Here is a 27,657-nt window from a genome sequence, read left to right on the forward strand (position 1 = left end):
AAGATGCTCAGGGTGGAGAATAAACTCGTTTAAGGAAAGCATCAAAGTCATGGACTTAGGTCTTGAGTAGTTATATCTTCTAAGACTAGGTTCCACTCTGGTCTCTGCTTGCTTTTTCACCAGGCTTCAGGGAGATTCTCTTTCACGCACGGTTTAGCTGTCAAACATATATTTGGGCAGAAATTCTATCTCATTCTTTTTAAGGTTCTTAGCACCTGGATTTCCTATTTAAATATGCAGTGGTCTTTTCAGCCTTGAACTCCAATCTCTGGCACTTTTTGTCAGTGAGACTGATTTTTCCCATCACTGATTTCCCACAGATATAGTCATGAGGGTTGGGCATCTCTCTCAGTCCAAAAGGCCAGTAACCCTTAATTCTTACCCTTTTAGTTGTAGAGTTTTGAGATTAAACTCTTCGCCAATTTCTGTATGCTTTTGAATGCTTTCCAGTGAGTTTTAGTTGTTTTTTTAAAATTTTAAACCAGATTTTCATTGTTATCTGTAGGGCAGTGTGATAATAGCATAAAGACAGACATATCTGTTCAATGGAACAGAATACTATATCTACTTATATCTAAATAGGTAGATATTTATGGCTATACACACACACAGCGGGGGGGGGGGGAGGGTTACAGATATACAGATAAAAGATAGGTATACACACACATCCGTCCATACATGTTCAATTAATTTTCAGCAAGTGTTAAGATAATAAAGTCTTTTCAACAAAGGCACTGAAAAAAATGGATACCTGTATGAAAATAAAAATGGACATAAACCTTATCTCATACCACACAAAATGGACTGTAGATTACATGTAATTATGCTTAATCTTCTAAATTAAAATGGGAGAAAAATTAATGATTTCTTTAGTCTCCCATCCTTACTGGAAGTACTCTCCAACTTGTCTTTTAACATTTAACATGATTCTCTGTCAGTATGCATACAAATCCTTCATTCTTCTTAAATACCATGAATAATCCAAATTCTTTCTCTTTGGACTATTTGTAATTTTTGCAATCAGAAGCAATGGTGCAACAAATATTCTTGTGTATACTGGTGTGCATACTTGTAGGACTTATTTTACATGACAGATCCTCAGAAGTGAACTGTACACTGAAGACCCCCAAATTTACATCTGCAGTCTACATCTTTTTTGAACTCGTTTCATATATCCAATTGACTGTCATGCCATTTAGATAGAACTTCATCCCATTTAAATGGAACTTCAAATTTTCTTCCCCACTCCTTGTTCTACTCATCTTCCCCATCTCAGAATACAATATACCATCCACTTACTGAAGCCAGGATTCCAATGACCATCCTTGAGTCTTCCTTCTCTACCATGTTTTCCAGCACATCATCCAGTAATATTCTAATTCAAAATATATTTCATCTACATTCACTTGTCTCCATCTCCACATCTACCACCTGGTTCAGATCACTACCACCTTTTAATCTACCACAATAGTTTTTAAATTGCCTTGATTTTGTAATTAAAAATTTTATAACAAATTGAGCTAAAACAAGTTTAAAGCATTTAATTATATTTTAAGATGCTAATAGTATTTTCACTTCTCCTTTCACTCCCAAAACCCTTATTAACAGATTGAGGTATATGTTTTCCATTTTTTTTCTATGCTCACACAAAGATATTTCCACTCAAAGTACATGAATTTCTGCTTCTACATTTGCCAGCCCTGAACTAGTATTGCTGTTTATATTTACAATCTGATGGGTAAAATATATTTTGTTAAATTGGATTTCCATAAATACTAGTGAACTTAAATCCAACTTCATTAAGGAAGTTAAATCTATTTCCATGTGTATTAACTTCTTTAATTGCTTTTACATTTTCTATTGGATTAACTTCCTCTTTGCTTTGTACATTTTTTATTGGATTGTCATATGCTATTAATTTGTAGGAGCTCTTTGTACTGTTAGAGATACCGATTTCTCATTTTCCTACCTTGTCATTTGCCTTTTTTACTTTTTGTGTCTGGATTATCTTATGTAAACCATTTATTCAGAAAAAAAATAAACTTTTCCTTTTTGGTTTTGGGAATTCTTAAGAAACTTAAGGTCTCCCCTTGATTCATACACCCAAGTTACATTCTGAAATATTTTCCCTCCAGTATTATCTTTAAAATAGATTACTTTTTTACTTTTTAGCAGATGGTAACGAGGTTGAAGTTTAACTTACTTTTTGATGGGCTATCATATGGGGTAGATTTGCTGTAATTTTGTTTCTATGCTTGGGGTTCTTAAGAGCTTCTTGGACTCGTCGCAGTCTCCTTTCAGACATATGCTGACCATGACTCACCTGAAGACTTGGAGGACCAACCAAGGATCTCCACATGCACGCACCTCTCCTGTTACTTGCCATCTTAGTGGCCTTGTCCTTCCTACTCCATCCAAACTCAGGGAAAATTGCAAATCTCCACCTAGGGAACTCCTGTGATGTATCTCAGAAATCTTCTCAAGGGAGTAAGTTGGCATTCAATAGGGTTAGCCTTGTTTCCCTTTATCAGATTATCACGGTCTTCCTAGTTCAGTGTCCTGAAAAACCCTGTTTTAATATATTGTGCGGAAAGATAAATCTTGTCATGAAGCAAAGTTCTCTGCTTAGTTGTTTTCTCTTTCTACTTTGTTTGATCTGTTTTTTATGTTCTTGACATGGAAACGTAGATATTGGTGTAGCTTCTTTCCTAATACATGGTTTCAAAATTACACATTTCCCTCTAAGTAGTGCTTTAGCGGAATCTCGAGGATATTTTCATTACCATTCAGAATATCTTAAATTTCCATCACTTGTTCCTTACCATATGGGGATGTTAAATCCTAATTATTTTCTAGTTTTGCTATTGAGTCCGTTTAATTCCACTGGTCAATGAATGTATTTTGTACTATAAATCCTTTGAGAACTGTTGTATGGCTCAATAGCCTACGTGTAAATATGCTATGTGCAGTTGTTAGATGTAATGTTTTACAATAACCAAGTAGGTCTACTTGATCATGTTTATTCATACCTTTTTCTTTATAGAGAAAGGTATTATGATTTTCAAATACACAGATCTATTCACCCTGTCAGTCCTAACATTTTGAAGCTTTAGACGTTGATATGGAATGCTTTAAGAGAAGCCAGGGCTGAAGTGCACTTCCAAGTTTGTGACATTAGTGTTAAATGGACTCATCACTATACAGTTCCTGTTCTAATACTAGCTTAGTCTGTTGTGTTTGTATTAATATTGCCACATACTGGTATTTGCTTGGTAACTTTTTTCCACCTTATTTTCAACCTGTGTTCTTACTCTGAATGCATAACTTATAGCTATAATGGGGTTTTTGTGAATTTTAATCCAGTGTGACAACATATAATTGGGGTGTATAATCCATTTTCACTTAACTACAGGTAGTTTTTAGCTAGCCTATTGTTGTATTTCATGTTTTTCTCTTTAAGAATTATTAAAGTTTTATTATCCTGTTATTAACTTCTTGTACCTTTCGGGGTTATTGTGGAAATTGAAATGCTTTCTTGACTGTGAAAGTTTACCTTAAATTAGTACTTTTACTATTTCTTGAGGAATGAAATCTTTTAATGGTTTAAATCACTTACCTTCATGGGGGCACCTGGATGGTTCAGTTAAGCATCCCGCTTTTGATTTTAGCTCAAGAGATCAAAACACAGATTAAGCTCCCCACTGATAGCACAGGGCCTGCTTAGGATTCCCTCCCTTTCTTTCTGCCCCTCCCCTACTCATGTGCATGCACAGTCTAATATAAAAAATAAATAAATCACTTACCGTCTTCCTTTTGTGTTAATGTTGTAATCTTACTTCCATGTTCTAAGCCCAATACATTACTCACATAACTCCAAATTTAGGACTACACTGATTACACAAATGCTGTAATCTGCTTAAGCAAGCCTTCTATTCTTTTCCCATAAAGTAGGTCTTTCTAATCCGTTCTCCAAGAAGTAGCCAAATTTGCTTAAAGCTAACTAGGACTATTACAAACCTTTCAGTATTTCCCAACTGTTTGTAGAATCTACTTAAATTATTTTCTATGGCCTAGCGGCTTTGCATAAGAGTGTCTACCTCTACCACTTCATTTTTTTACTCATTATGCCTTACACCAGCCTTAAGGTTATCATGTTAGCATAGACTTAGCAACTCTGGTATAGATCTTTCAGGAATTCTCTCTGACCTTTAGGTCTTCTACCCACCACTCATTTACTTCATGGTACTCATCAAAATTTGTAATTATTCTGTTTTCTTAGTTTTGATAGATTCACTAGAATACCTTGCTGTTTTACCATCTAGTCATTAACTAGTTAGTTCACTGTCAGGCATGCAGCAGACTCAACCAACATATGTAAATAATTGAATAACACAATTCTTTGGTTATATTCTAAATATTGATACTGACAAATTCCCCTCTAAAAGGTCTGTGCTAACTCATCCAATGATGAAAAAAAATTAGGGATCTTAAAATGAAGAGATCATATTGATTCAAAAAGTCCCAGCAAATGCAATCAAAATGGCACTAATGACAAAAGTCCAATGGTGTGCCTAAAATTTTCAATGTGTTAAATATCAGTCTTTGTAATCCTTGAACAAGATTTTTTACATGTAAATTCCTTATAAATCCTGACATTTCCTTTTCTTTCCACTTTTGCTCATATATCAAATCTTTCAAATGCAGAGGAAACAGTTTGCTACTTATCTGCTACCTAACTGGCTTACCAGACTCACAAATGCCAGTATTCGCTGTGTTCTCATGTACCAGGCACAATGAACATTCCCAGGGTGATACAGCTACCATAAAGTAAAAATTCAAATCAGGAAGTTTCACTCCAGAAGATAAACATCAAATCTCATAGTCAATTCTACCCCTGGATCACACCCATTCAACTTTACTTCCTATTACATCCAGGTGGGAGATACCCAGCCTTTGTGATGAGGTTGATAATAGGCTATGACTGTTTCATCTTTGGGGGTAAATACAAAATCCTTGCTCTCAGTACATCACTGTAACTCACTGTTTTCAGTCAATGTTCAATGTGGTCCAGTTTAATCCTGACAAATCAAGAGGTTCCTTCTCTCCAAGGTTTCTCACAGCCATGGTTACTTTTGGTCCTCTAAACACATGATCAAAACTTGAGCCTTCACCATTAGCTCACATTCATCTACAAACCATCTCCTTCCTTCAGGACTACTGAAGTCAGTTCCTGTAAAGCATTTTGCTTTCATCCAGGCAAGACTAATTCTTCCCATTTTTATCAGACTTTATTTCTACCATAAAATATTTTATAAGTACTCCCCCACTAAACTAATGGGAAAAGGGCTGTCCTATATCCTTTTAGCTTCAAACCCAGGTATTTTTACAACCTTGAATACTATGTAGCTTTCCTCAAAAGCTTCCTAGATATATTTTAATCATTCAAGTACTTAGGAATTTACCTGGTTATTGTAAATATTTGTCTTACACTAGTACCTTTTATTTTGCTAAATACATACATTTAAGAACTATTACTTATTATAAATGTTTTTTTACAAATGTGTGCAAATGTTATGAAAAGGAACTATACTGTTTACTAGTCACTCTCAATGACTACAAATTTGCCTTAATGCTACCTGGATCCATCCCTCCTGATACTCTACTTGTCAAAACTCTTTTTGAAGGTCAAGTCCTCCCACCCTCACCCCACCATGATGGATCTAGATCCCATCCCCTCACCTATTTGATGATACCTTTCCAACACTTCTTCCCTCCCTCCTCCATCATTTACTTTCTGTTCTATTGGAGAATGGAAGCATACCAACAAAAACCCAGTCTCAAAGAACTTCCCAGGCCAAAGCTTCGAACAATTTGAGCAATAAAATAACATAGCATTAGCCTATGACCTAAAGTATAGAAGAAATATGCATGAATCCATACAAATATAAATGAGGCTTTTTTTTTTTACAAACAAATTCCAAGTGAGAGGACAGCCCTCCCCAACAGGATGTGGAGTTCAGTTCCCTGATCCCTACTCTGAAGGTGGGCTGTACCTGGTAACTTGCTTCCAAAGGATGGAGTAGGTAAGGGAAAAATACTAACTACAATGATGAATTTGGGCAAATTTGGATATTATGTACCAGATATTTGATGAGAAAGTAACTTTCCCTGATATTCTTTCCAACTCCCCCATTTTAATCACAAGAAAAAAACCAGACTAATTTAGAATAGGGGAGTATTCGCCAGGACATCCAGCCAATACTCCTCAAGACTGTCAAGTTAGAATGAAAAGCTGTCAAACCACAGGTGACTGCAGAGATAGGACAACTAAGTGCATTGTGGTATCCTGGACTGAATCCTAAACAGAGTAATGGAAAATGGTGAAATTCACATGAAATCTGGATTGTAATTAATAGTAATAATTCAATATTGGTTTCTTAGTTTTGTCAAAAGTGTGTGGTAATGTGTTAATGATGGTGAAAACTGGGTGGGGGTATACTGGAACTGTACAATTTCTGCAGCTTTTCTGTAAATCTAGTTATAAAATTGGTGTCTATCTGATCTGCCTACCTACAAATAATGACTGAAATTAATACCATCTTACCACATCACTAGATTAAAAAACATCTGACCATTTTGGCTTTGGTTATGAGAGAGAATACTGAAATTTGCCATCAGACTTGAAAGTAAATTCCTATTTAGCAACTTCTGCGGTTCCCATGGGCAAGTTTTAAATGTCCTTAAGTTGTAACCTTCCTTTTTGTAAAATACAAGATACACAACCATGTCTAAAAGTGGCAGGAAGAATCACATAATGCCTGTACATTTATTCATACCCTAAACTGTCTTAACTGAAACCATCCACTCTATTTTTCAGAAATAATAAAATTTCCAGTTCAGGAATGCTAAAAGGTAATGTGAAAACATCTCAGGACTGTATCAAAAAACAGGGCTGAGTGGAGAAATTCCCTGCCTTCTTATCAATATCTACAACAATGGCTGTGGATGCCAGAATACAAAAGATGAGATGTGAAACAAAGACTTTTTTACCTTTATAATTGCACCGAGAGGTGGTTTTTCTTACATTTTAGAGCTTGCCCTGAACTTAAAACATTACCAGATACCATGCACATATTATTTAAATGAAAGGATTCTAAATGAGAACTTAAGAAAACTTACTAATTAAAAGTTACTGAGTGTTATAAAGTCACAGTTTTACAAAGAATTCAAGAAGCACACTATGGAGTGCTATTTTACCACATGAAATGAAGTGTGGGATGTTGTTGATAGGAAACATTCAATTTAAGTATTCTCAATTAAAAAAAGTCACAAGAATTTCGAGTATCCATGGCTATAACTGATCATAGCTTTGGAATGTTTTAAACCAAGAACTCCTAAATATAACGTGATGTTACAGAAAGATAAGTGAATATAAAGAATTTACAATGCATAATCAAATGTAACAAGACTGATTTGCTTAAAAATAAACATTAACTCAGAGCTTAAAAATTCTAATTTATTTCTCACAAATGCCACTTGATGCTTGATTCACAGCTTTATTTACATTTGTCTACAGCATCATTTCTTCATGAAATGAACTAGTACAGCTTAGTTAAACCAAATGAAATCATAATCATCTGAATTGTCTGTAAACTATCAGCTAAATTTATAACCTTGCATTTGCTTAGTACAGCCAAAGTTTCAAATACAGAAAGCACAAGAATAAACCAATGGTAACATGTAGACTCTAGAAGATCATCTGGGCAAATTTAGAAGGTGGACTTTCAAGAAGTCTGAGGCACAATACAAGAGAGTAAAAGTTCTTGTGCAACCTACAGTAAACGCAGCAAAGAAAATTAAGACATAAAAAAACAAGGGGAAGTTCATTGTAAAAATATTATCAAAATACTTCTACATAAGATATTTTGCTTTCATCTTTAGATCAGCTGAAGAGAAAAATCACTCATTTTAAAGTAAAAAACAAGTATTTTGTTTGGTCTGTCTACTAGATAACCTTAAAACTTTAAAATTTTTAATTGCAGTAGACAATAATTTAAAATCAAGGAAAACAAAAACAAAATGTGGGTACTGATCCCCATGACAAAAAGTCCCCAAGCACAATTTGTCGATTTCCCTTAACATACTTACCTTGCATTGTCACTGAAGATACTGTTAAGAGAAGAAACCTTTTTGTTTTTAAACCAGAGGACAAAATGTAGCTCAAGTGACCAGATTTTGAGAAATAAAACGAACTCTGTATTTTAAGCCATAAGTAATTTCAAGTGAATAGGAACAATAAGTATTTCTGCATGTCATGCAGAAATAAGCATTCGTTACTTAGAAGAAAATTTTATGCAGTGTTTGAACATCTCAAGGCAAATAAATGTTCATTTAAATTCACAATCTCTCTGCTGGTCTTTCACCCAAAGAAATATACTTCAATTTGTTCCTCATTAACTACGACTTAACTTTATCGATACTACCATATGTGATAACCAGGTTTTTAAAAGATATCACATGAAGCTTCTTAAAATATTAAGATAAAAACATTTTGAAACGGATGTTTTTCTCATCAATATCAGTAAAGAGAGGAACCTGTTTGACATTTTTGCTCAAAATTATTGTCAGGAAAGGGAAAATGAATAACACCCCTTTCCTTCTGAAATTCACAAGATTTTTTTTCTTCATTAAATGTGGTGGTACAAAAAAGTAAAACTGGATAAAAGAGAGACAAAGATTCTAAGGCACCCTCAGCATAGGGAATTTCAAAATGAGAAAGTTTCCAGTTGGCTGTTTTCAACTAGTTTTACTTTTTGTGATAGGAATCCCTTTGACATAGATTCATAGGAACAGGTTGACTCCTTTTCCCAATTAACATAAACAGACTGTTTCCAACTACTTTACCACAGTCTTGCCTCCATGCCCAAAGTTCAGGCAAGCCTAGGTTATCCTGTCTTCAGTCAATAGTTCATATTCCGAAATGGAAAAACAAGAGTTCAAATTAGGAAACAAAGTACTCTGTCACAGCTGAAATGGTTTTAAATGAAATAGTTGTAAATAATGAATGATAAATAGAGTATCTATTTTAGGACATTATGGCTTAAAATACTATTTACTTTTAATTTCACAAATAAACACAGCTGTATTGTTGTGAAAAGCAATGAAAGGCATGCACCTCTACTAGCAGTTTTAGCACTTCTGACCAAGTAAGACACCAACTCCTTAAAAAATATGCTTCATGCACTGTACTTTTTTTTTTTTTTAGATGTAATTTTTAATACATTATTTCTTTTTTGAACTTGAACGGGAACCAGAATGGGATGATCCAGAAGATGACCTGTGGTGCCTGTAAGACATAATGGAGAAAGCAGATAATCTAGTAAGCTAGAGCTGTTATCAGCATTCATTCATAAGACTGTGAGAATATAAAAAATAAAACCTCATTATACTGACAGAAAGAATAATTAAAATATAAGATACAAACTTATACACATAAAATTAACTAGTGTTCAGACGTTGGATGTGAGCCCAGTAATAGCATAACCGTAATTTAAAATTCTCTATATTTTACAAGTATCTTCTCCTTTCAAGATATAGCCACCTCTCAATTATTTAAGATAATGAAGGAAAGCCTTGCAAAAATGTGTAAAATTACAGATAATATATAACAAAGGCATATAAACTTGGTAATGGAAGTGTGACTAAAATCAATCCCTGTGATACACTATATAGTGTGGTAAGTCTATATGTAAAACAAATACAGCAAGGCTTCTGTGTATGAGACTATATATTCATAAATAATTACGTTTTGGAAATCTAGGTCACACAAGATGATTGTACAATTAGTTATAGGGTTATATTCATGCAGCTAATATGAATAAGTCAATATATCAACCTGGGTAAAGTAGTGGTGTTCCGAGGGGTTGGCCCTGGGCTCAGGGTTGTTTAGTGTTTTCACCAATCACCTGGCTTATGGAATAGAGAACATGTTCATTAAGTTTAGATGACAACAAACTAGGGGGATTATATGTGGCTAAGATAAAAATTTGCAGAGTGGTAAGAAAGCAACAGAATGAGTTTCACTCAAGTACAGAGTAATTGTCTTACAAAAGAACAAACGCACATAAACAACACTAGTTGTGTGTAACCTTAATATCTAAACTTCAAAATGTGGAGAATTAATAATTCTGTACAAGAAGGAATCATGAGGTAATCCTACCGCTGAACCCAGCAATAATGAGACTACTTAATCCTTATTTTCACAAGTTGAAAGGATATGGAAAATTGGCAAAGATTACAAAAAGAAATCATTAAAAGTGCCTACATAATTAGATACTGAGAATGTAGAGAAAGTTAAAAACTGAGTAATTAGCCTGTTGCAAAAATGGCGGACAGATGACATCTGCACTCTACAAATTTTAAAGATGTCAATACCGATAAAGTGATCTAGTAAAGGTCTTTCTCTTAAAAAAAGGTAGAAAAGATTTGGACTGCCAAGATGAAAAATGTATTAGCTACAAGAACAACTTCCTTATATCTTTATAAAGGGAATAAAACAATAATTTGCCATGGAAACGTATTTATACATATTTGAGAATAGATTTCCAATGATCTGAAAAGGTTAATTTTTTTTTACTAGAGGCCCCAGATTTCTATTTATATTTAATGGAAAATCAAAATCATAAATACGTTTAAAAGTTAACTTCTAAATTACTTCAACATACAGCCTCTGAATTATAATCTTAAAAGACAGAAATAACCGAGAGTTGGCTATAATAATCATATGCAAAAATAAAAATTTAAACAATAAAATGATCAGATAGTGGAAGAGTGGTTTGATCTACAACTTTTCTAAGCAACCTGATCAAAGCACACACGATAAACAAAGTAATAAATGTTTTGAAGTTCAAAGTTGAAAAGTGTAATTTAAAATTGGAACAAAGGAGATAATGAAAATCTAATCCTTGACTAGAAAGTTTAATCTATTAAACACACTTAAGAACACCCATTCTTATTTCTACAGAAACCCAAACCTTTCGGGTGACCGTGATCTTGTTCGTCTTTTTTTGCGATCACCAGGTGAAGAAGATCTAGAACGACTTCTCTTTCTGTTCCTCTCAGGAGAAGATGATGAACTTGAATAAGATCTTTTTCGTGGGGAAGAAGAGCCCCTGTGGGACCTGGAGCTGGATCTTCATTGATTGAGAAACAAATCAAACATTTCATTAAAAGAAGAAATGAGGCAGATCGTTCAGCTAACAGCTCCAAAAATAAACAAATAGGATTTATAACTGAAAATTTTATAAGAAGGAATACTTACTGCATACTCAACAGAAGACTTCTGGTTCAATCACGAAAACAATTCTACTTAAGTACAATTACTTTAACATCATTTTTTTTAACATTCTAAGTGTTTATCACTTATAACTAAAGCAGAATTTTTTTAACTTGAGGCTATCATTTTAAAGTATACATAAATAGCAAAACCAAAAGGTAATTGCATTTGCATGACTTTATGACTAGAAAACACATTCTCCCATTTGGGAAAAAAATATGTAGGTTATATACAAATTCCCGAGGAAAATAAACATTACAATTCCTTGTGGAATTATGCAACTTATTAAGTTGCTCTAGAAAAGGCAAGGATAGGGGACAGAAATGAGAAAACAGTATTCAATTGCCAAATAATCAAAAAAATAAAATAAAATGAGTAACTTTAAACTTTGATTTATATTAACAATATTTTTATGAAGAAATACTATTCATGAAGTATGAAGTGTTGACATTCACATGTTTCAGGTAGAAGTAAATGTGCAAATGTTTAAATGCAAATTTTTTTCTTCGTTTACATATTTTGGTTGAAGGAATTTAGCTCAAACTTCCCAAAAAATTCACCTTTGGGCTTAAAATAAAATCAGAAAGCCCAAAAGGAGAATTCTTTGGAAAGTTATAAGCAATGAAAAAAATGTTTGGGAAGAATATGAAGACTGTTCTGTAAATCTTAATTCTAGTACTTCCCAAATGGAACTAGGACTTAAAGATCTTCACCTAAGAAGCACTCAAATAAAAGTACTAACACAATGATAATACACAATAACAATAAACTCATTTGCTTTCCATTTTGTACTGGCTTAATACAAGTTTGCATATCATTCTTCCTTTAATGTTAAATTGCAGTTGTGCTCTAATGCTACAGATTTGGCTCTATTAAATAGCATTTTTACCAAAAGAACTACCATTATGATTCAGGGTAAATTTCCACAGAAGTGGAATTTTAGTCATTTTCTTATTCTTGTTAGATGCTTTAAATAATAAATAAAAACTTAAAAAAAAGGCAGCATATTTTTACTAAGTTTAAAAAAACACTTTTAAGGAAGTAGACTAGTGTCTTATTTGCTTCTTCACAAACTGCTTCCCTCTACTGGTCAAACTAAATGCAACCTGAAGTTAACAGTAACGATTACCTAAGACCACATCCTACCTGACTAACCAACCATACTTCCTTATTTAGTCTGTAGAATTCAAGAGGAGTGCTTGTTCTAGACATAGTGTTTGTGTAAAATTTTATATTTATAATTTTTATAATAGTGTTAATATTACAAAAAAATAGAAATAGGTACAAGACATTCCAGAAACTTTATCTGATATAAATGACAAAATAGTTTCTGCAAATATTGAAACAACTGCCCTACAAAACAATCTGTTTTGAGGCAAGGTTAATTTTCTTCCTTTCAAAAACACAGTGAACTTTTTCTCTGCATATCTGTAATTTTATTTGAATTACTGCAAACATAACTTTACTAGAGATCTGGTGATAAGACTCTGCTCCATCTTCCTATTTCATCACATTTTAGCTAGTACAAAAATAACAAACCTTGCATAATGCAAAATAGCAGCCTTAATTCAATCATGGGAATGTCTTGGCACACTGCTGGCAATGGAAACATCTCATGGTGAGAAAATTAAGCCGAGGCAAGTGCATTAGTTTCTAATGCTAAAATAAAATTGACAAGTAGAAGCAAAATAAGAGGAAAAAAAGCAGCAACGCCTTCTGCAGCCTTAAATATTTTTTCTCTCTGCTTTACAGAGAGATGCTACCTCATTCACCTTGATTTCGACCCACGAGATCTCGAACGTTCTCTGGAACTGGAACGAGATCTTGACTGCGAACTGGAAGAGCTTCTTGAACGGGACCTGGAACAACATGGAAGGATTTTTTTTTCCAGGACCACTTAAATGAACTTTGTGATATGAACACTGAAAGAAAAATGTATATTAGAGTTCATTTTCATATAAAAAGACAACTATTTGAGATACACATTTTCAGAACAAAATATTTTAAGGTAATATTAAATACTTATGCCAAAACTTAAGCTAACATTTAAAAAGAAAACCAACTATCACTTCCCAAGTTTGACTAAATTGCTCTAAAAATCACTCAAAATTGTACAAATAAAAACACTAAGCATTATCTCACTTCATTAACATTGAATACTTTCTGTTCACAATTTTTAAAGCAACCTAGGACTTACACATCCAGGAATTTTGAATGCTGCTGTTTATAATTTAACTTCTCTGATACATCTCTATCAATTTCCCTTAGAAAATTCCTTGTTTCCTCAGTCTCTAGCTAGTATGATACTGTAAGTATGATGACATGTATATGTTTAACTGTTTTTCTATCTACTCAAAGGTTAAAGAATTAAAGAGAAAATACATTAACAATCCTGTCTTAGGTAATTATATTACCTTTAGTTTACCCCTTAAAATAATACTTTGTAGAAAAAGATTACTATTGACATCTTAAAATTACTACCTTTATAATTACTTTTGTAAGCTTTCAGGCTTTATAGTGCTCAAATAAAAACTTATCTAATTTTTCTTTTCTAGAGAATAGGTATGCATGTGCACTCAAGCGGGGGATGGTGCAGGATGGGGGGGGGCAGGGAGATGGGGGGGAGGGGGAGATAAGGGAGGAGGGAGAGGGAGGGAGGGGGGAGAGAGAGAGAGAATGAATGAATGAATGAGAATGAGAATATCTTAAGCAGGCTCTAAGCTAAGTGTAGAGCCCAACGCCAGGCTCGATCCCACAACCCTGGGATTATGACCTGAGCCAAAATCAAGAGTCAGACATTCAGCGGACTAAGACACCCAGGTGTCCCCCAAATTATCTGTTAAGTGCTCAATTAGCTAATATTTTGACCCTTAAAAACCATTAAAATCCACTGCCCATGATTTCACTGGATCATGAACAGGAATTGTTCATGAGAACATTGTTTACACAAAGATACTGCTTTTACTCACTTGAATTTTCATTGTTGACTACACAACCAGGTAATATTAAAATTTTACGTTACTAACAAAATAATATTCAAGTACAACACCAACTAAATCTTCTTTTTCCTGGACATCTCAAGATAATGAGCATTAAGCCAATATAACTAATATGGCTGAATCGGCTCCTTCATTAGGAATACCTCTATTAAATCATTAAAACATTGTATAGCAAGCAATGATTTAATTAGGGTCTAGAAAATTTCTACACTAGCCTTTAACATCATTAGTAAAAATATAAATCTTAAATTTACTTACAAATTTCTAAATGTAAATTACCTATTTAATCAAGTAGCACTATATATAATAATTTAAATGAATTTTTAAAAATCTATTTTAATAAAAAGCATGGTGATAAAAATGGACCAAGGGAAGTTTCATATTAAAACTCTGCATTTCTGAAAATATTGGACAATAACTTCATGGCACTAAGAAAAAATTATTTTATAAAAGTTGACTTGAATGAAATCTCAAATAAAAAGGAAAGCTTATTCAGTCAAGAAAAACAAAATTTATAAATAAAGAAGTTAGATACTGACATTTTGACTGGTGTTACCCTTGACCTGTACCCGTTTACCTGGACCTAGACCTTGAACTTGAGGGGGAGGATGAGCGTGATGAAGATCGTGAATGTGAAGATCGAGACTTTGAGCGACTTCGTCTGTTAGATTTCTTTTTATTACTATCTTCTTCTTCACTGGCATCAAGATTATACTTTGAGAGATCAGCATCATCTTCATCCTCATCCTAACAAAAATTCAGTCAATTATTTAGACATTTGGATATTAATGCTATCTACGAGGAATGATAAACAGTCCTGTGTATTGGACACCTCCATATGGATATGTGATGTCATCAACATCTCAGCAAATCCTCAATCCTAAAAATCTGCCTGCTATATTCCTCATCTCAACTAAACAGACTGGTTATTTCAGACATTCCAAAGAAGTAATCCTAGAAATCACACTTATTTCCTCTTTTTCTGTCACAATGTATTACCAGGTAAGCAGTCAAAAATTTTCAATTTTAACCCCTTTACTATGTATTACAGTATAACCTTTAGGTGGTCTTCCTAACTCTAGAAATCCATTCTGCTTCCCCTACATCTCAACATACTGACAGTCACCCCCCTGAACCAGGTCAGATAAACATACCTCATTTGTTTCTTACAAGCTTTAAAAATTGTTCCACGCTGATTTGTTTAGTTGCATTTGAGGGCCTCTTATGATCAGACCTCAAAGTGTGTACCCTCAATCTGGATCTATACATAAGGCCATAAAACTTTACACTTCGGACTCAGAGAATAAATACCACCTGATGGTAGTGCCCCTTACCATTCTCCCCTCTGCTCTAACCACACTGGCTTATGTATGATTTTTTTTAACATTGCTGGTTTGTTTCCTATTAAGTGACCTCTATTTACGTTCTCTGCCTGAAAGTGTTCTGACCACAGCTCTTGTAGCCAGCAACTAATATCATTCTATCATTCAAATCTCAGCTCAAATTTCACCTCCTCAAAAATCCTCCATCCACTGAAACCAAAGTAGCTCTTCTCATGATCCGTTACCATGTGTCTTTATAACATAATTGCTTTCTAAATTATCTTGTTCATTTATGTCTTTCCCCTCTAGAATTTAAGTTCCATTAAAAGAAGGGTGGCTCTTAGTTATTACTCTATCTCCAGAGCTAGAATAGCGTTTGACAGAGTGGACGCTCAAAACCCTTGTGAGAACTAATGAATACACAGAACATAATCTTCACTATGGGACAAAGATCGTCAAAAGGATTCATGTTATAACATAGCTGCAAAAAGACTAAGAACAAATAAGACAAGGAAATCATCTACCTCATCTAATTTATATTTAGAAAGATCTTCATCCTCATCCTCTTCTTCTCCCTCAGATTCTTTATCTTCAACTTCCTTTAAAATAGATGCAGGACCAACTGCCTTCCCCCTGTATTTTTTCTTTTTACGTCCAAACTAGAGAAAAAAATTACATGATATTGCTGTCAGCTGAAAATATTTAAAATCACTATTTTTTCCTAAGAAATTACTTTTATATGTTTCGGTCAATATGTATTTTTTTAAGTTAATTTTAACAACAATTATATATTTAAGTCAATTATGACTTAAAAAATGGTAAGCTGCTTTAGAAGAATCAAAGTACACTTATAAAAAATAAGATACATTTAGTATTATTCCTTCTCAGTTAAAATATTTTTGAACAGGTTTTCTAATTTGTATTCAACCTGCACACTAATGTATAGCTTACCTCATCATATTCACCATCAGATTCTTCTCTTTCTATATATTCAACATTTTCTCTTTCATTAAAACCACCACCATAACCTAAAAGGGGAGGGGGCATAAACTATTATCCTAGGACAATTCATTAAAATAACGAAAATATATATATCCAACAACATCACCTCCAAGCAACAGAGAAAAAGAAAAATCTCATCAATGACATTTGCCTATCTAATAAATTACTAGTTTAAAAAAAAGCGTATTAAAAAAACATCACTACAGAAAACAGTGTCAAAGTTAGATACCTTAGCTGAAAAAGCCCTATTGCTACACTTCTAGTTCTTCTCATTCTCAATTTCAAAATGTCCTGTATTACTTAGATTATGCATGGAATACATGGGTGGAAAACATTTATTCATATCTCTGCCATAACCAAGTTTCATAATGACTTTCTTCTGTAGTTCATCATAATTCTTCCGGGAAGAGTGCGCTAAGAACACAGACTCAAAATTTCACAGATTACCAGTTGCAGAGTGTCTGAAATCTTTTGATGTATTGAAATTTTGCTGGGCTAAAATGTAGCTAGGGCTTGGAATATTCCTAATTATACAAATACAATGACATAATAAGGGACATCCAAATTGGTTTTAATACAATTGTTTTTAATGTATTGTTAAAAGTCACTCAGGTTCTCTGAATTAACCAGTAAACTTTTATTTTTTTTATTTTTTAAATTTTTTTTAATGTTTATTTTTGAGACAGAGACAGAACATGAACGGGGAGGGTCAAAGAGAGAGGGAGAAACAGAATCTGAAACAGGCTCCAGGCTCTGAGCAGTCAGCACAGAGTCCAATGCAGGGCTTGAACTCACAGACTGCGAGATCATGACCTGAGCCAAAGTCGGACGCTTAACCGACTGAGCCACCCAAGCGCCCCAACCAGTAAACTTTTAAAGTGAAAATATTCTATTAAAAAATAATCAAGTTCAGCAAACCACTATTCTTTCATGTCACAACCAACATCTACAATTAGGTGACATTTTTCACATAAGCTTAAGAGAAGGTGAAGTTAATTTTAGAGAAAGTGAGGGAATTTTGAACTAAATCTCCCACTGAAAAAATAGAGAGGTATGTGGGCAAAAGCAACATAATCTAACTATTGCACATACTGCAGAGCAGTACCAGCACATAAAGTCAGTGTTTCTGGGATTTAAGGATTTCATGAACCAGCAAAATGCTAATTACATTTATAAACAAAAAAGTATTCTTAAAGAATTTAGGATGTATGACTTTAAATTTACTAATCACAGGCATTTAAAAAATGATCACTTACCCTATCATCTTTTTCTGACAGTCACAAATAGAAAGTACATTAACTGTCTAAACAAAATAATGTAATAAATTTAACTTTAAAAAAACATCACATTAATCTTGTTTTCAATATACTTTGTACCAGCGAAAACTGCAATGTGTCGGTATTTATCTCTCAAATAATTGCAATATGACTCCTTGCCTCCTCCTCCTCCTACCTTATTTCAGAGACCATATGGATTTTAATTGTAATATACAAGAATTTTCTTTTGTTTCTGTAAGGATGACATACGAATGAGAAATGTATTAAATACAGTTACAACTTTCTTTAGTAAAATCTTGGCTCCAGTTTTTCAGAAATCAAATATAAAAAACCAAAAACAAGTACAAATGGGTATACGCTGAACCTCAAGAAAACTGCTCACACATTTAACGCTAATTATAGATTACAAACTCTGTGGAAAGTTATTACATCAACATGTCCTGAGATTAAGATATGAATACTCTGATAAACAACAAATTTTAAGAGATAACTAATGATAAAGATCTAATAAGCATCAAAATACTTAAAAGTAGGAGAAAAACTTAAAAAAAAAATCCACAGGATCTAGATGGAAAATAATTCACATAGGGGAAAAAAAAAAAAACAAAGTGAATATAATACAACAGCATGATTGTCCTTAGGCCAGTAGTACAGAAAAATGCCTGAATAAACTAGACTGTTAATATGTGGAACATGTGAAAATATTAAAACAACCCTACTTAACACCAACAGACTTTTAAGAGTTCTCTGTTCACATTTAGTAATCTATACTTGAAAAATGATACAGTAAATAAATTATGGCAAGATTTAGACGTTAACGTTACACATAATTTTGCATAGGTACGTAAGGACAATTACTTTAAAATAAATATCATAGCAAATATAAAGCTATTCTCACCTCATACGGGCTACAGAAAAAAAAAAAACCTACTAATTTAACAAGGACGCTGCTAACATATAACTATTCAAAAACTAGGAGAATAGGTGCGCTTGGGTGGCTCAGTTGGTTAAGTGTCCAATTCCTGATTTCGGCTCAAGTCAGGATCTCACGGTTCAGTTCATGGGTTTTAGCCCTGCCTGGAGCTCCACGCTCACAGCATGGAGCCTGCTTAGGATTCTCTTTCCCTCTCTCTCTGCCCCTCCCCCACTTGTGCACATGATCTCTCTCAAAATAAACATTAAAAAAAAAGAATTGTACAAAATTATTTGTACAATTATTTAATGTGATAATGCAAAGTCAGCAATCTTTCAGTAGTGCATCAAGTTTTCTTTCATTCACAAACTATCCCACGCTTAGGAAATGTTCTCCAGAACCCTGGACTTCCTTACTAAAAATAGTAGAGACACTAGAGAGCAATGCTATAGGTTATTTCACAACTTCAACTGCGACCAGCAAAGACAACTGGTTATAGCCAGGGAAGTGGGAATGGCTCAAGACAACAGAATCACAGAAAGAAAGAAAAAAAAAAAAAAAGAATGAGTAAAGAAAAAGTGAGAAGGTATCAAACTTTGAGGACTTTAGTTGTTACACTACTGCTCTTACAATAGTGCAACTTTAAAGGAGAAATCACAAAATAGGTCAGAGAATATGAGTAGATAAAAGGCTTTTTGGAAATACAATTTAAAAAACTTAAAGATTCTGGACTTTATCCTAAAAACAAAAGTTTTATTTATTTTTATTTTAGAGAGTGAGCAAGCAAGCAGGGGAGAAGGGCAGAGGGAGAGACAGACAATCTTAAGCAGGGCCCACGCTCAGCATAGAGCCTGATGTGGGGCCAGATGCCAGGACCCTGGGATCATTACCTAAAATGAAATTAAGAGCTGAACACTCAACCGACTAAGCCTCCCAGGCACCCGAAAACTGTTTTAAACATATGGAGCTTTTAGTTTGGAAAACAAAATATCTCTGGCTGCAACTGGGCAGGAGGGGAGTATGTACAGACAGAAACTAAGACAAGATATAGTGGTATCCTTATCTAGGGTAGTCATTGAAAAGAATTTTGAGGGGAGTAGAGGAGAGATAAGGAGTTACTAAGAAGGACATTTAGGTTTCTGTCTTATGCAACAAGCATATGGTGCGTGGTACTAATCATGAGAAAGAGATCACTAGAAGAGGGCCAGGTCCTGGGGGAAACTCATGAGTTCGGTTTGGATATAATAAGTTTGACATTTACTTGGTGATGTTGAATAGACAGCTGGATATATGGGTCAAAGAAGTCTCAGCTGAAGACACACATTTGGGTATCATGGTGTGCTGAAGTCACTTAAAAGTTAGGACTTAGAAAGAAAACTGAGGGACTGGGTCTTGAAGAACCCCAACATTCTGTGGTCAGGTAGAAAGGGATGGCCCTAAAAAGGACACAAAATAAACTATCAGAAAAAAGATGAAAAAAAACATAAGATATATACCTTAAGGGGTGAATGAAAGAAAGGAAACTCTTATCAGAAGGCCTCAATCTGTCCAATAAGTACAAAGGTTTAGAATGAGTAGGGTGGACTTGAGGATTACAAAAGGAAAAATATCTAGGACATTAGGTTATAATGTTCTCACATGTGACAGTATCACAAAAAATTAAAATTAAAAAAAGAACGAGGGGAAGAAAACAAGAATTTGCTAAAGTCTAGAAGGGCCAAGTCCAGATGATTCTTAAAGGGCTAGTGAGTCTTCCCTCTGCCCTTATTAATGTTCACTATTTGTTAGCACAGAGCTCTCTAATGCTATACTCTGTAAACTGTGATACTGTTAAACAGAAAATGACTTTGTGTATGGCAGAAAAACATTAAGGTAAAAAAACCTAAGGGCAGAACAGACAGAATCCTCAATTACTGTACTCTTATAAGAAGGTGACAGAACTGCTAATTCAAATTTTATTTCTTTTAAGATCACTTAGGGGCACCTGGGTAGCTCAGTGTGTTAAGCATCTGACTTGATTTGGCACAGGTTATGATCTCCTGGTTCATGAGATTGAGTACCAGATTGGGCTCTGTGCTGGCAGCATGGAGACTGCTTGGGATTCTTTCTCTTTCTCAAAATAAATAAACATTAAAAAAAATTAAAGTCATTTCGTTAGAATGTGATTGAATTTTACCTGTTCTTTCTTCTAACTTAGCATACTTTGGAGTATTACACATGTTACACTCTGATCTTCTGGCCCAATTCACGTTACTGCACCTTTGGAAGGGAAAAATACCAAATTAGTAGACTATAACACAAGAAAGAGTTAATTTCTAGACAGTTTAGAATTTTAAAATAAAAACTAGGATAAAACCACTACCATAAAGAAATATTTATTAAGGATAATGTAAACAAAGAAAATGTACTAGTGCACATTTTCTAAGAGAAAATATGGATTCCAACAAAAGACAACTATTTAAGCAGAAGCAAAAGCTAAACAGTATGAAGAGTGCCTTTGTCATTTTTTGAAAAATAGGAGACAAATTATACATACACAGATTTTGATGTCTTAGAGGGAAAAATCACCTTTTAAATTAAAGGCTACAGACTAAACAGTACACAGATCTTTGACTTAGAAGGTTTCCTCAAGTTTGTCAATGTGACAAAGAATCGGAAATATTAACAAGTAGTGGCTAGATATGTGATTATGGAAGAAAAAGTGGATAATTTAAAACACATACGTTTTGCACTGCCAGTCATTAGCACTAAAAAGGCCCCGGCTCTTCTCTGCAAGTGTCTTTCCTATTTCAGTACCCCCAGCTTTCATCATCTTAGCCTCAGTTGTTTTCTCTGAAAATAGGAAAATGATACGTGATTAATCTGGGGAAATTTTAAAAATGATCTGTATACAGTCTTAAAAGAAGCTTCCTTAAATGCTTACCCCGACCACATCTATTACAGCTGGTTCTTCTAGCAAAGTTTACATTTCCACATCTGAAAATAAAGTAAAAGATATTTAGAAAGAGATTTAAAACTGAAGAATTTTTAAAATTCTTTATACACAACTTTTTAATGATCCCTTACTATACACCTACATCCAGAACTTCTCTGACACCATCTCAGTCATGTTAATGTCAATGTTAACTACGAAAAAAAAATCATCACAATTTAGGTGGAAAAAATAAAAGATAAATATAAAATTTAAGTCAAAAGTCCAGGATAAGAAACTCCAATCTTTCACTATCTAGTTACGTGATCCTAGTAAGTCGCTTAAGATTTCTGTGTTTCAGTGTTCTATTAGCACATATGATCGATGACAACAAAATCCCCTTGGCAAAGCTGAAGTGAGATATCCACTTTAGCAATTACTGAGGAGGCACCACAGAGTTAGAAACAAAACCAAAACAACTTCAAAGTAATTCCTAGTATAGAAAATAAGGAAATACATACAAAAATGTGTTAAGTATGATAAGAAATACATAATCCTAAGGATGGACCAGTGGGGAGAATATAGCTTCATGGGTCTTGATAAAATGCTCTTTTTACAAGCAGAAGATAGAATGGTAAGGAAAGATGATAGGTTATATGGACTAAAAACACACACAGGTTCAATAACTATAAGGAAATGGGAGTTGTGTAGGGGCATTTACCAAACCTCTGAAACCTAGTTGAAAAAAGTAACAACCACAACCAATAAACCCAACATATGGAGTAACACAGTGTCACTTTATGTTTATATTCAGCAAACTTAAGTGAACAAAAAACTTATCAAGTTCATTTACATGGTCTTGATAGTGCATCTGCATATTGGTAAAACCATGTTAAATGCCGAGTGATATACAAAGCTTAAATTTTAAAAAACTGATTACTTTTCTTTGAAAATACATATCTGAATATACACATTGTAGAAATATTCTATTCATCTTTGTAATTGAGTTGAATGCACTTAGACACCTACTTCAAATATTTGTGTATGCTGTCATTAATGACACTGTCAAAGGTAAATCACTGTACAAGTAATCAATCAGTAACATTAAAATCAGAAGCTGTGCTATACCTTTTGAACGGTTTCAATAGTATTTACCACTGAGCAATAGTATTCATAGCATATGAATTGGTCCCATTCAATACTGTCAGATACACCTGATCCTTCAGATCATCCTAATCTTTATGCAAACAGGCGATCAATTTGTTATGAAATAAACACAATATTTCATTTAAACTACTTACAAGGTGGTCAGAAGTCAAATACCGAGGAAATGTGGACTTAATCTCCGTTACGGACATTAGATGATTTAATTCTCTTAAACTAAAACCAATAGCTACCAATTAAGAGTATCTGCTGTATTTCATTGCTCTACACACTATGCTATCCTATATTCATTGAAAGGGAGCTATTCTATATCATTTTTTTTTTTAGCAGAGTTAAATAACCTACTTAAAGTTACATATCTGTAAGCAAGGGAACTGGAATTAAACCCACATTTGTTTGCTTCAAAGTTTCTCTGTGAATTTTTATCTCTGGCTAGCCTAAGGACAAGAAATCTGAGACTTTTATTTGAACGTGAGTTGTGCGTTCAATTTTTGGACAACTACTTTCCATGTATTTCCAAACAGGTACATGTATTTGAGCACCCTCCAAAATAATCTAGCAATTTAATAGAGCACACAGACTTCAGTAGCAATGTCAAAAGGCTGAGCCACTAAACACGTGCTTCTCTGCTGCAGGCATCTCCAGGCAAGCAGAAATACAGGCCTCCTGCCTTTGGGCTCTAAACAGGCGAAACGTTCGATTCTCGTGGGGAAATTAAAGATTACTAGAGAAAAAAGTCAGAATCTCCTAAATCCAAGAAGGGTAGCGTTTAGGGGCAAGTATAAACAGTACGGGAGAAAACGGAAATTAAAAAGCAAACAAACAAACAAAAAAACAAAACACAACAAGGCGAATTATGAAAAAACAAAAAACGAGTTCGAGAAAGCAGCTTCCCGCGAACAAAAGTAAAGTTCTGCAGGAAAAAGTCACGTGGGGCAGATCCAATAGCAAGCTGGCCACGACTCTGTAGATTTCCTTATCGCTGAAACCTGGCCGAGGCGGGGGTGGGGTGTGGGGGCAAAAGGTAGGCCATCTCGCTCTCGAAAAAGAGGGGCTGTCTTGGAGAGTTAATGTCGAGGCAACTTGGGAGACATTCTCAAAACAAAGGCTCCCGAAATACCTCATCGAGAAGAGGCTGGAGCCTCCTTCCCGCCTGGGAGCCGGCGGTTCGCCTTCTCAACCCGGCCTGAGGTACTGGAGACCATAAAAACGGAAAACGCCGAAACAACCCGAGAAAGCCTCCACCGTTAAACCCTGCCCCAATTCGGGACCCTTCATGAACTCACTTTTTGTCAGGGCAAATCCAGTCACCGTCACTGACTCGGAAATTCTTAGTCGACATCTTGGACGCCGCCACCACAGCCACCCGCAGCTACGTCTTCGCAGGAGGAAGCGGGCAGGGGACTTTCGGCACTCCGGGGCTGTCTCCAAGACGCCTGATTCTGACGCACCACTGCACCAGGCTTGATAATGAGGACACTCGGCCGGGATTGAGTTTGAACGTTATTGTCTAAAGTAAAATGCTTGTGCGACTGTTTCCTGGCCGAAGGAATTATAGTGCAAATGTATTCTCTGGAGCTAAACTAACAGGCGCCGCAGGGACAGCCAAAGCGGGAGGCCTTCGTGGCACTGGAAGCCTCGGAGAGCCCCCTACAGGCGGGAGGACCCGAAAAGAAAATACTTCCGCTCAGATGGGCGGAGCTAGGGAGCCGAGGTGGAAGTGGCTGTAATCAGGTTTGAGTTTGGGATGGCGGGCTGCTTAGGCTAGGTTTAGGGGGTGAGGTATGGTGGCCTAGTGAAGTATTTGTAGAAGTTATTTTATTTTATTTATTTATTTTTAAAATTTTTTTTAACGTTTATTTATTTTTGAGACAGAGACAGACAGAGCATGAACGGGGGAGGGTCAGAGAGAGGGAGACACAGAATCTGAAACAGGCTCCAGGCTCTGAGCTGTCAGCACAGAGCCCGACGGGGGGCTCGAACTCACAGGCCGCGAAATCCTGACCTGAGCTGAAGTCGGCCGCTTAACCGACTGAGCCACCCAGGCGCCCCTGTAGAAGTTATTTTAATAAAGGATTGGGAACTCTGTTCTTTAATTATGCACTTGGTACACGGGTGTCATTTAGAAACGTACTCTTTTTTGATACATACTTAGATGTAACAAATAGGCAATGTACACGTGGGAAACCAGTAATTTTAGAAGTAGGGTATTGCCAATATTGTTAAAAAATTACCTGTGTCTTTTACCCCTTGCATTCCTCCAGCGGTAACATTCTCCTCTGTTTGAGGTTTAATCTTTTGCTTTTTGAAAATTTAGTTTATGTATGTTTAACTTACAAAATGTTGAGCTTTACAGGGATAGTTGGTTGTTAAGTAATTTGCAGCTTCCCCCCTCCCCCCCCCCCACATTCAACAGTATACTTCCAAATTCGTTTTAGGGTGTCACATATATTTGCATGTAGGTGTAGTTCCCTAATTTCACTGCAATATACTGGTAATATTTCTATGTGTGACAGTTTATCCCTTTTATTTACCAGGTTTGTCATTACAAACAACGTCGGTATGAACCTTCTTAGAATGCACGGATTCAGTTACCAGAATGTAAGGATTTTTCAGAGTATAATATATATCTAGAAAGACCATTTTTCAACTACTTTCTAGTTATGATATCTGTCTTAAAGTCTTTAATAATTATAACATCTTAGTCATCTAGGATTTGGCAGCTGGTGATTTTGTTTTTCCTTGAAAACTGGTTATATTTTCCCACTTCTTTGTATATTGTTATGTTGCATAGACTCTGGGTCCTATTCAAAGCCTTTGGGGTAAGTTGATCATTTTGTTTTGTTTCAGGAGTCAGTCAGTTTGATTCAGATCAGTTTGATTCAGATCCACAAGTTAAGTCTCACCTTCTGTGGGTGCTGGGCCCTATCAGTTCAGTTTTCAAAGGCTTTGTTATTCTGCTTTGAGTCTGTCCTGTACATACAACCCTCAGCGATTACTTTAGAACTTGGGCAGTACAGTAGTCCCCCTTATCTGTAGTTTTGCCTTGTTTCAGTTACCTGTGATCAACTGTGAGAAGCAGATGATCCTCCTGACTTATCCTCAGAAGGTCAATAGCTTAACACTGTGTTATAAATGCCTGTCATTCACCTCACTTCATCTCGTCCTGTAAGCATTTTACCATCTCACAACATCACAGTACAAAAATATATTTTGAGAGTGAGGGAGAGACCACATTAACAACATTTATTACAGTATATTGTTGTAATTGTTCTATTTCACTATTAGGTCTTGTTGCCTAATTTATAAGTTAAGCTATAAATTATAGGAATGTATGTATAGGAAAAAACAGTATATATTGGGTTTTATCTGTAGTCTCGGGCATCCACTGGGGGTCTTGGTCATATTTCCTATGGATAAGGGGAGACTACTGTAGTTTAAATTGCAGTTCCGTTCACATGTCTTTTGCCATAGAGCTTGTGTCTTTGCTAAAGATGCTTAGTTCATGTGTGAGAACAGAATTTATGTGGGTTTATGCATAGAATTAGGGGGATCCCCTTCTACATTCTCCCCTTGTGATATTCCATTCATGCTCTTTTTTGAAGGGTCCCCTTTTATTAATCCTTCTGCTAGAAATATGAGGTTTTTCTTGGGAGTTTTAGCTGCCTTCCATAGTTGCAGTAGCTGACTAGGGCCCACACTGGGGCAAAGAGGTGAGAGAAAAAAATGTAGATTCCCTCTGTACTCTTCAGATCACAGAGGCCTCCTTTCCCAGCTCCCTTCTTTAGAAACATAGGTGTTCTCTTGGTCCAAGCCTAGGCCTCAACTCTCAGGTCAAAGCCCAGAGGGAGAAAAGGAGGGGGAAAAAAGCCAGGTATTCTCCCACAGAAGCTCCTTTTCTCCATTCATCTTGCTAGAAATATAGGATTTCTCTTCATTTTTAATGCCTTTGCTACCATTAGTTTTACTAGATGTCAGGCCTCACGTCCAAGCTGTGAGAGAAAATAGGAAAAACAAACAGGGCATTTCTCCAACTTTTCATTCTCACCAATCTGCTGTTTTTAATTTACTCTTCAGAGCCCTCAGGTAGTTGCTTTTTGTATTTTGTCCTGAGCTTTTCGTTGTAATCAGTAGGAAAGAGTAGTGTAATCATCTTGACTGGCAGTGCAAATCCAGGGAATGCAAATTACTACTACATATCCATCAGAATGATTAAAATGAAAAGTTCAGACAATTTCAAGTGTTGGACAGGGTGTGGTACAACAAATTCTTATATATTCTTATACATAGTGGAAATGTCAGTTGATGTATCTTCTTTGGAGAACATTTTGTCAGAGTCTATTAAATCTGAATACCTGTATACCTTATGATGCTGAAAATCCACTCCTGAGTATACTCCCAACAGAAATGCACATATGTTCACCAAAGATGTATATAATAATGTTCATCGCTACACATTCCTAATGGCTCCAAACTAGAAATTCCCAATTTCTTATTTATGATAGCCTGGATAAATAAATTGTCATATATTCATACACTGGAATACCATATATAGTAATGAAAATAAATTGCAACCACATTAAACAGTGTGGCTGTCACTCAAAAGTGTAATATTGAATTGAAAAAGCCAGATACAGGATGCCTGGGTGAGTCAGTTGCTTAAGCATCTAACTCTTGATTTTGGCTCAGGTCATGATCTCACAGTTCATTAGATTGAGCCCCACGTTGGGCTCT

At 35.1% G+C, this 27,657-nt stretch overlaps 1 protein-coding gene across 3 annotated transcripts; it reads right to left on the minus strand.

Moving 5' to 3' along the window:
- Positions 1–7,495: 7,495 nt before the first annotated feature.
- ZRANB2 (zinc finger RANBP2-type containing 2) lies at positions 7,496–24,343 on the minus strand. Of its 3 annotated transcripts, none has more exons than XM_011284930.4 (11): positions 24,210–24,343; positions 21,772–21,824; positions 21,572–21,680; positions 21,025–21,107; positions 16,608–16,684; positions 16,181–16,315; positions 14,912–15,081; positions 13,108–13,194; positions 11,034–11,192; positions 9,896–9,969; positions 7,496–9,346 (listed from the first exon to the last, which is right to left on the minus strand). In XM_011284930.4, the coding sequence occupies exons 1-10, from the start codon at positions 24,263–24,265 to the stop codon at positions 9,936–9,938; spliced, it is 963 nt and encodes a 320-aa protein (XP_011283232.1). In that variant the 5' UTR covers positions 24,266–24,343; the 3' UTR covers positions 7,496–9,346; positions 9,896–9,935. The 3 variants fall into 3 exon arrangements, 2 of the variants coding, with proteins under 2 accessions (XP_011283232.1, XP_003990271.3); XR_890632.4 differs by having other exon boundaries at positions 9,250–9,346; positions 9,896–9,965; XM_003990222.6 differs by lacking the exon at positions 9,896–9,969.
- Between the last annotated feature and the right edge of the window lie 3,314 nt (positions 24,344–27,657).

Source organism: Felis catus, chromosome C1 (assembly GCF_018350175.1).
Source record: "Felis catus isolate Fca126 chromosome C1, F.catus_Fca126_mat1.0, whole genome shotgun sequence".
Classification (NCBI taxonomy): Eukaryota; Metazoa; Chordata; class Mammalia; order Carnivora; family Felidae; genus Felis; species Felis catus.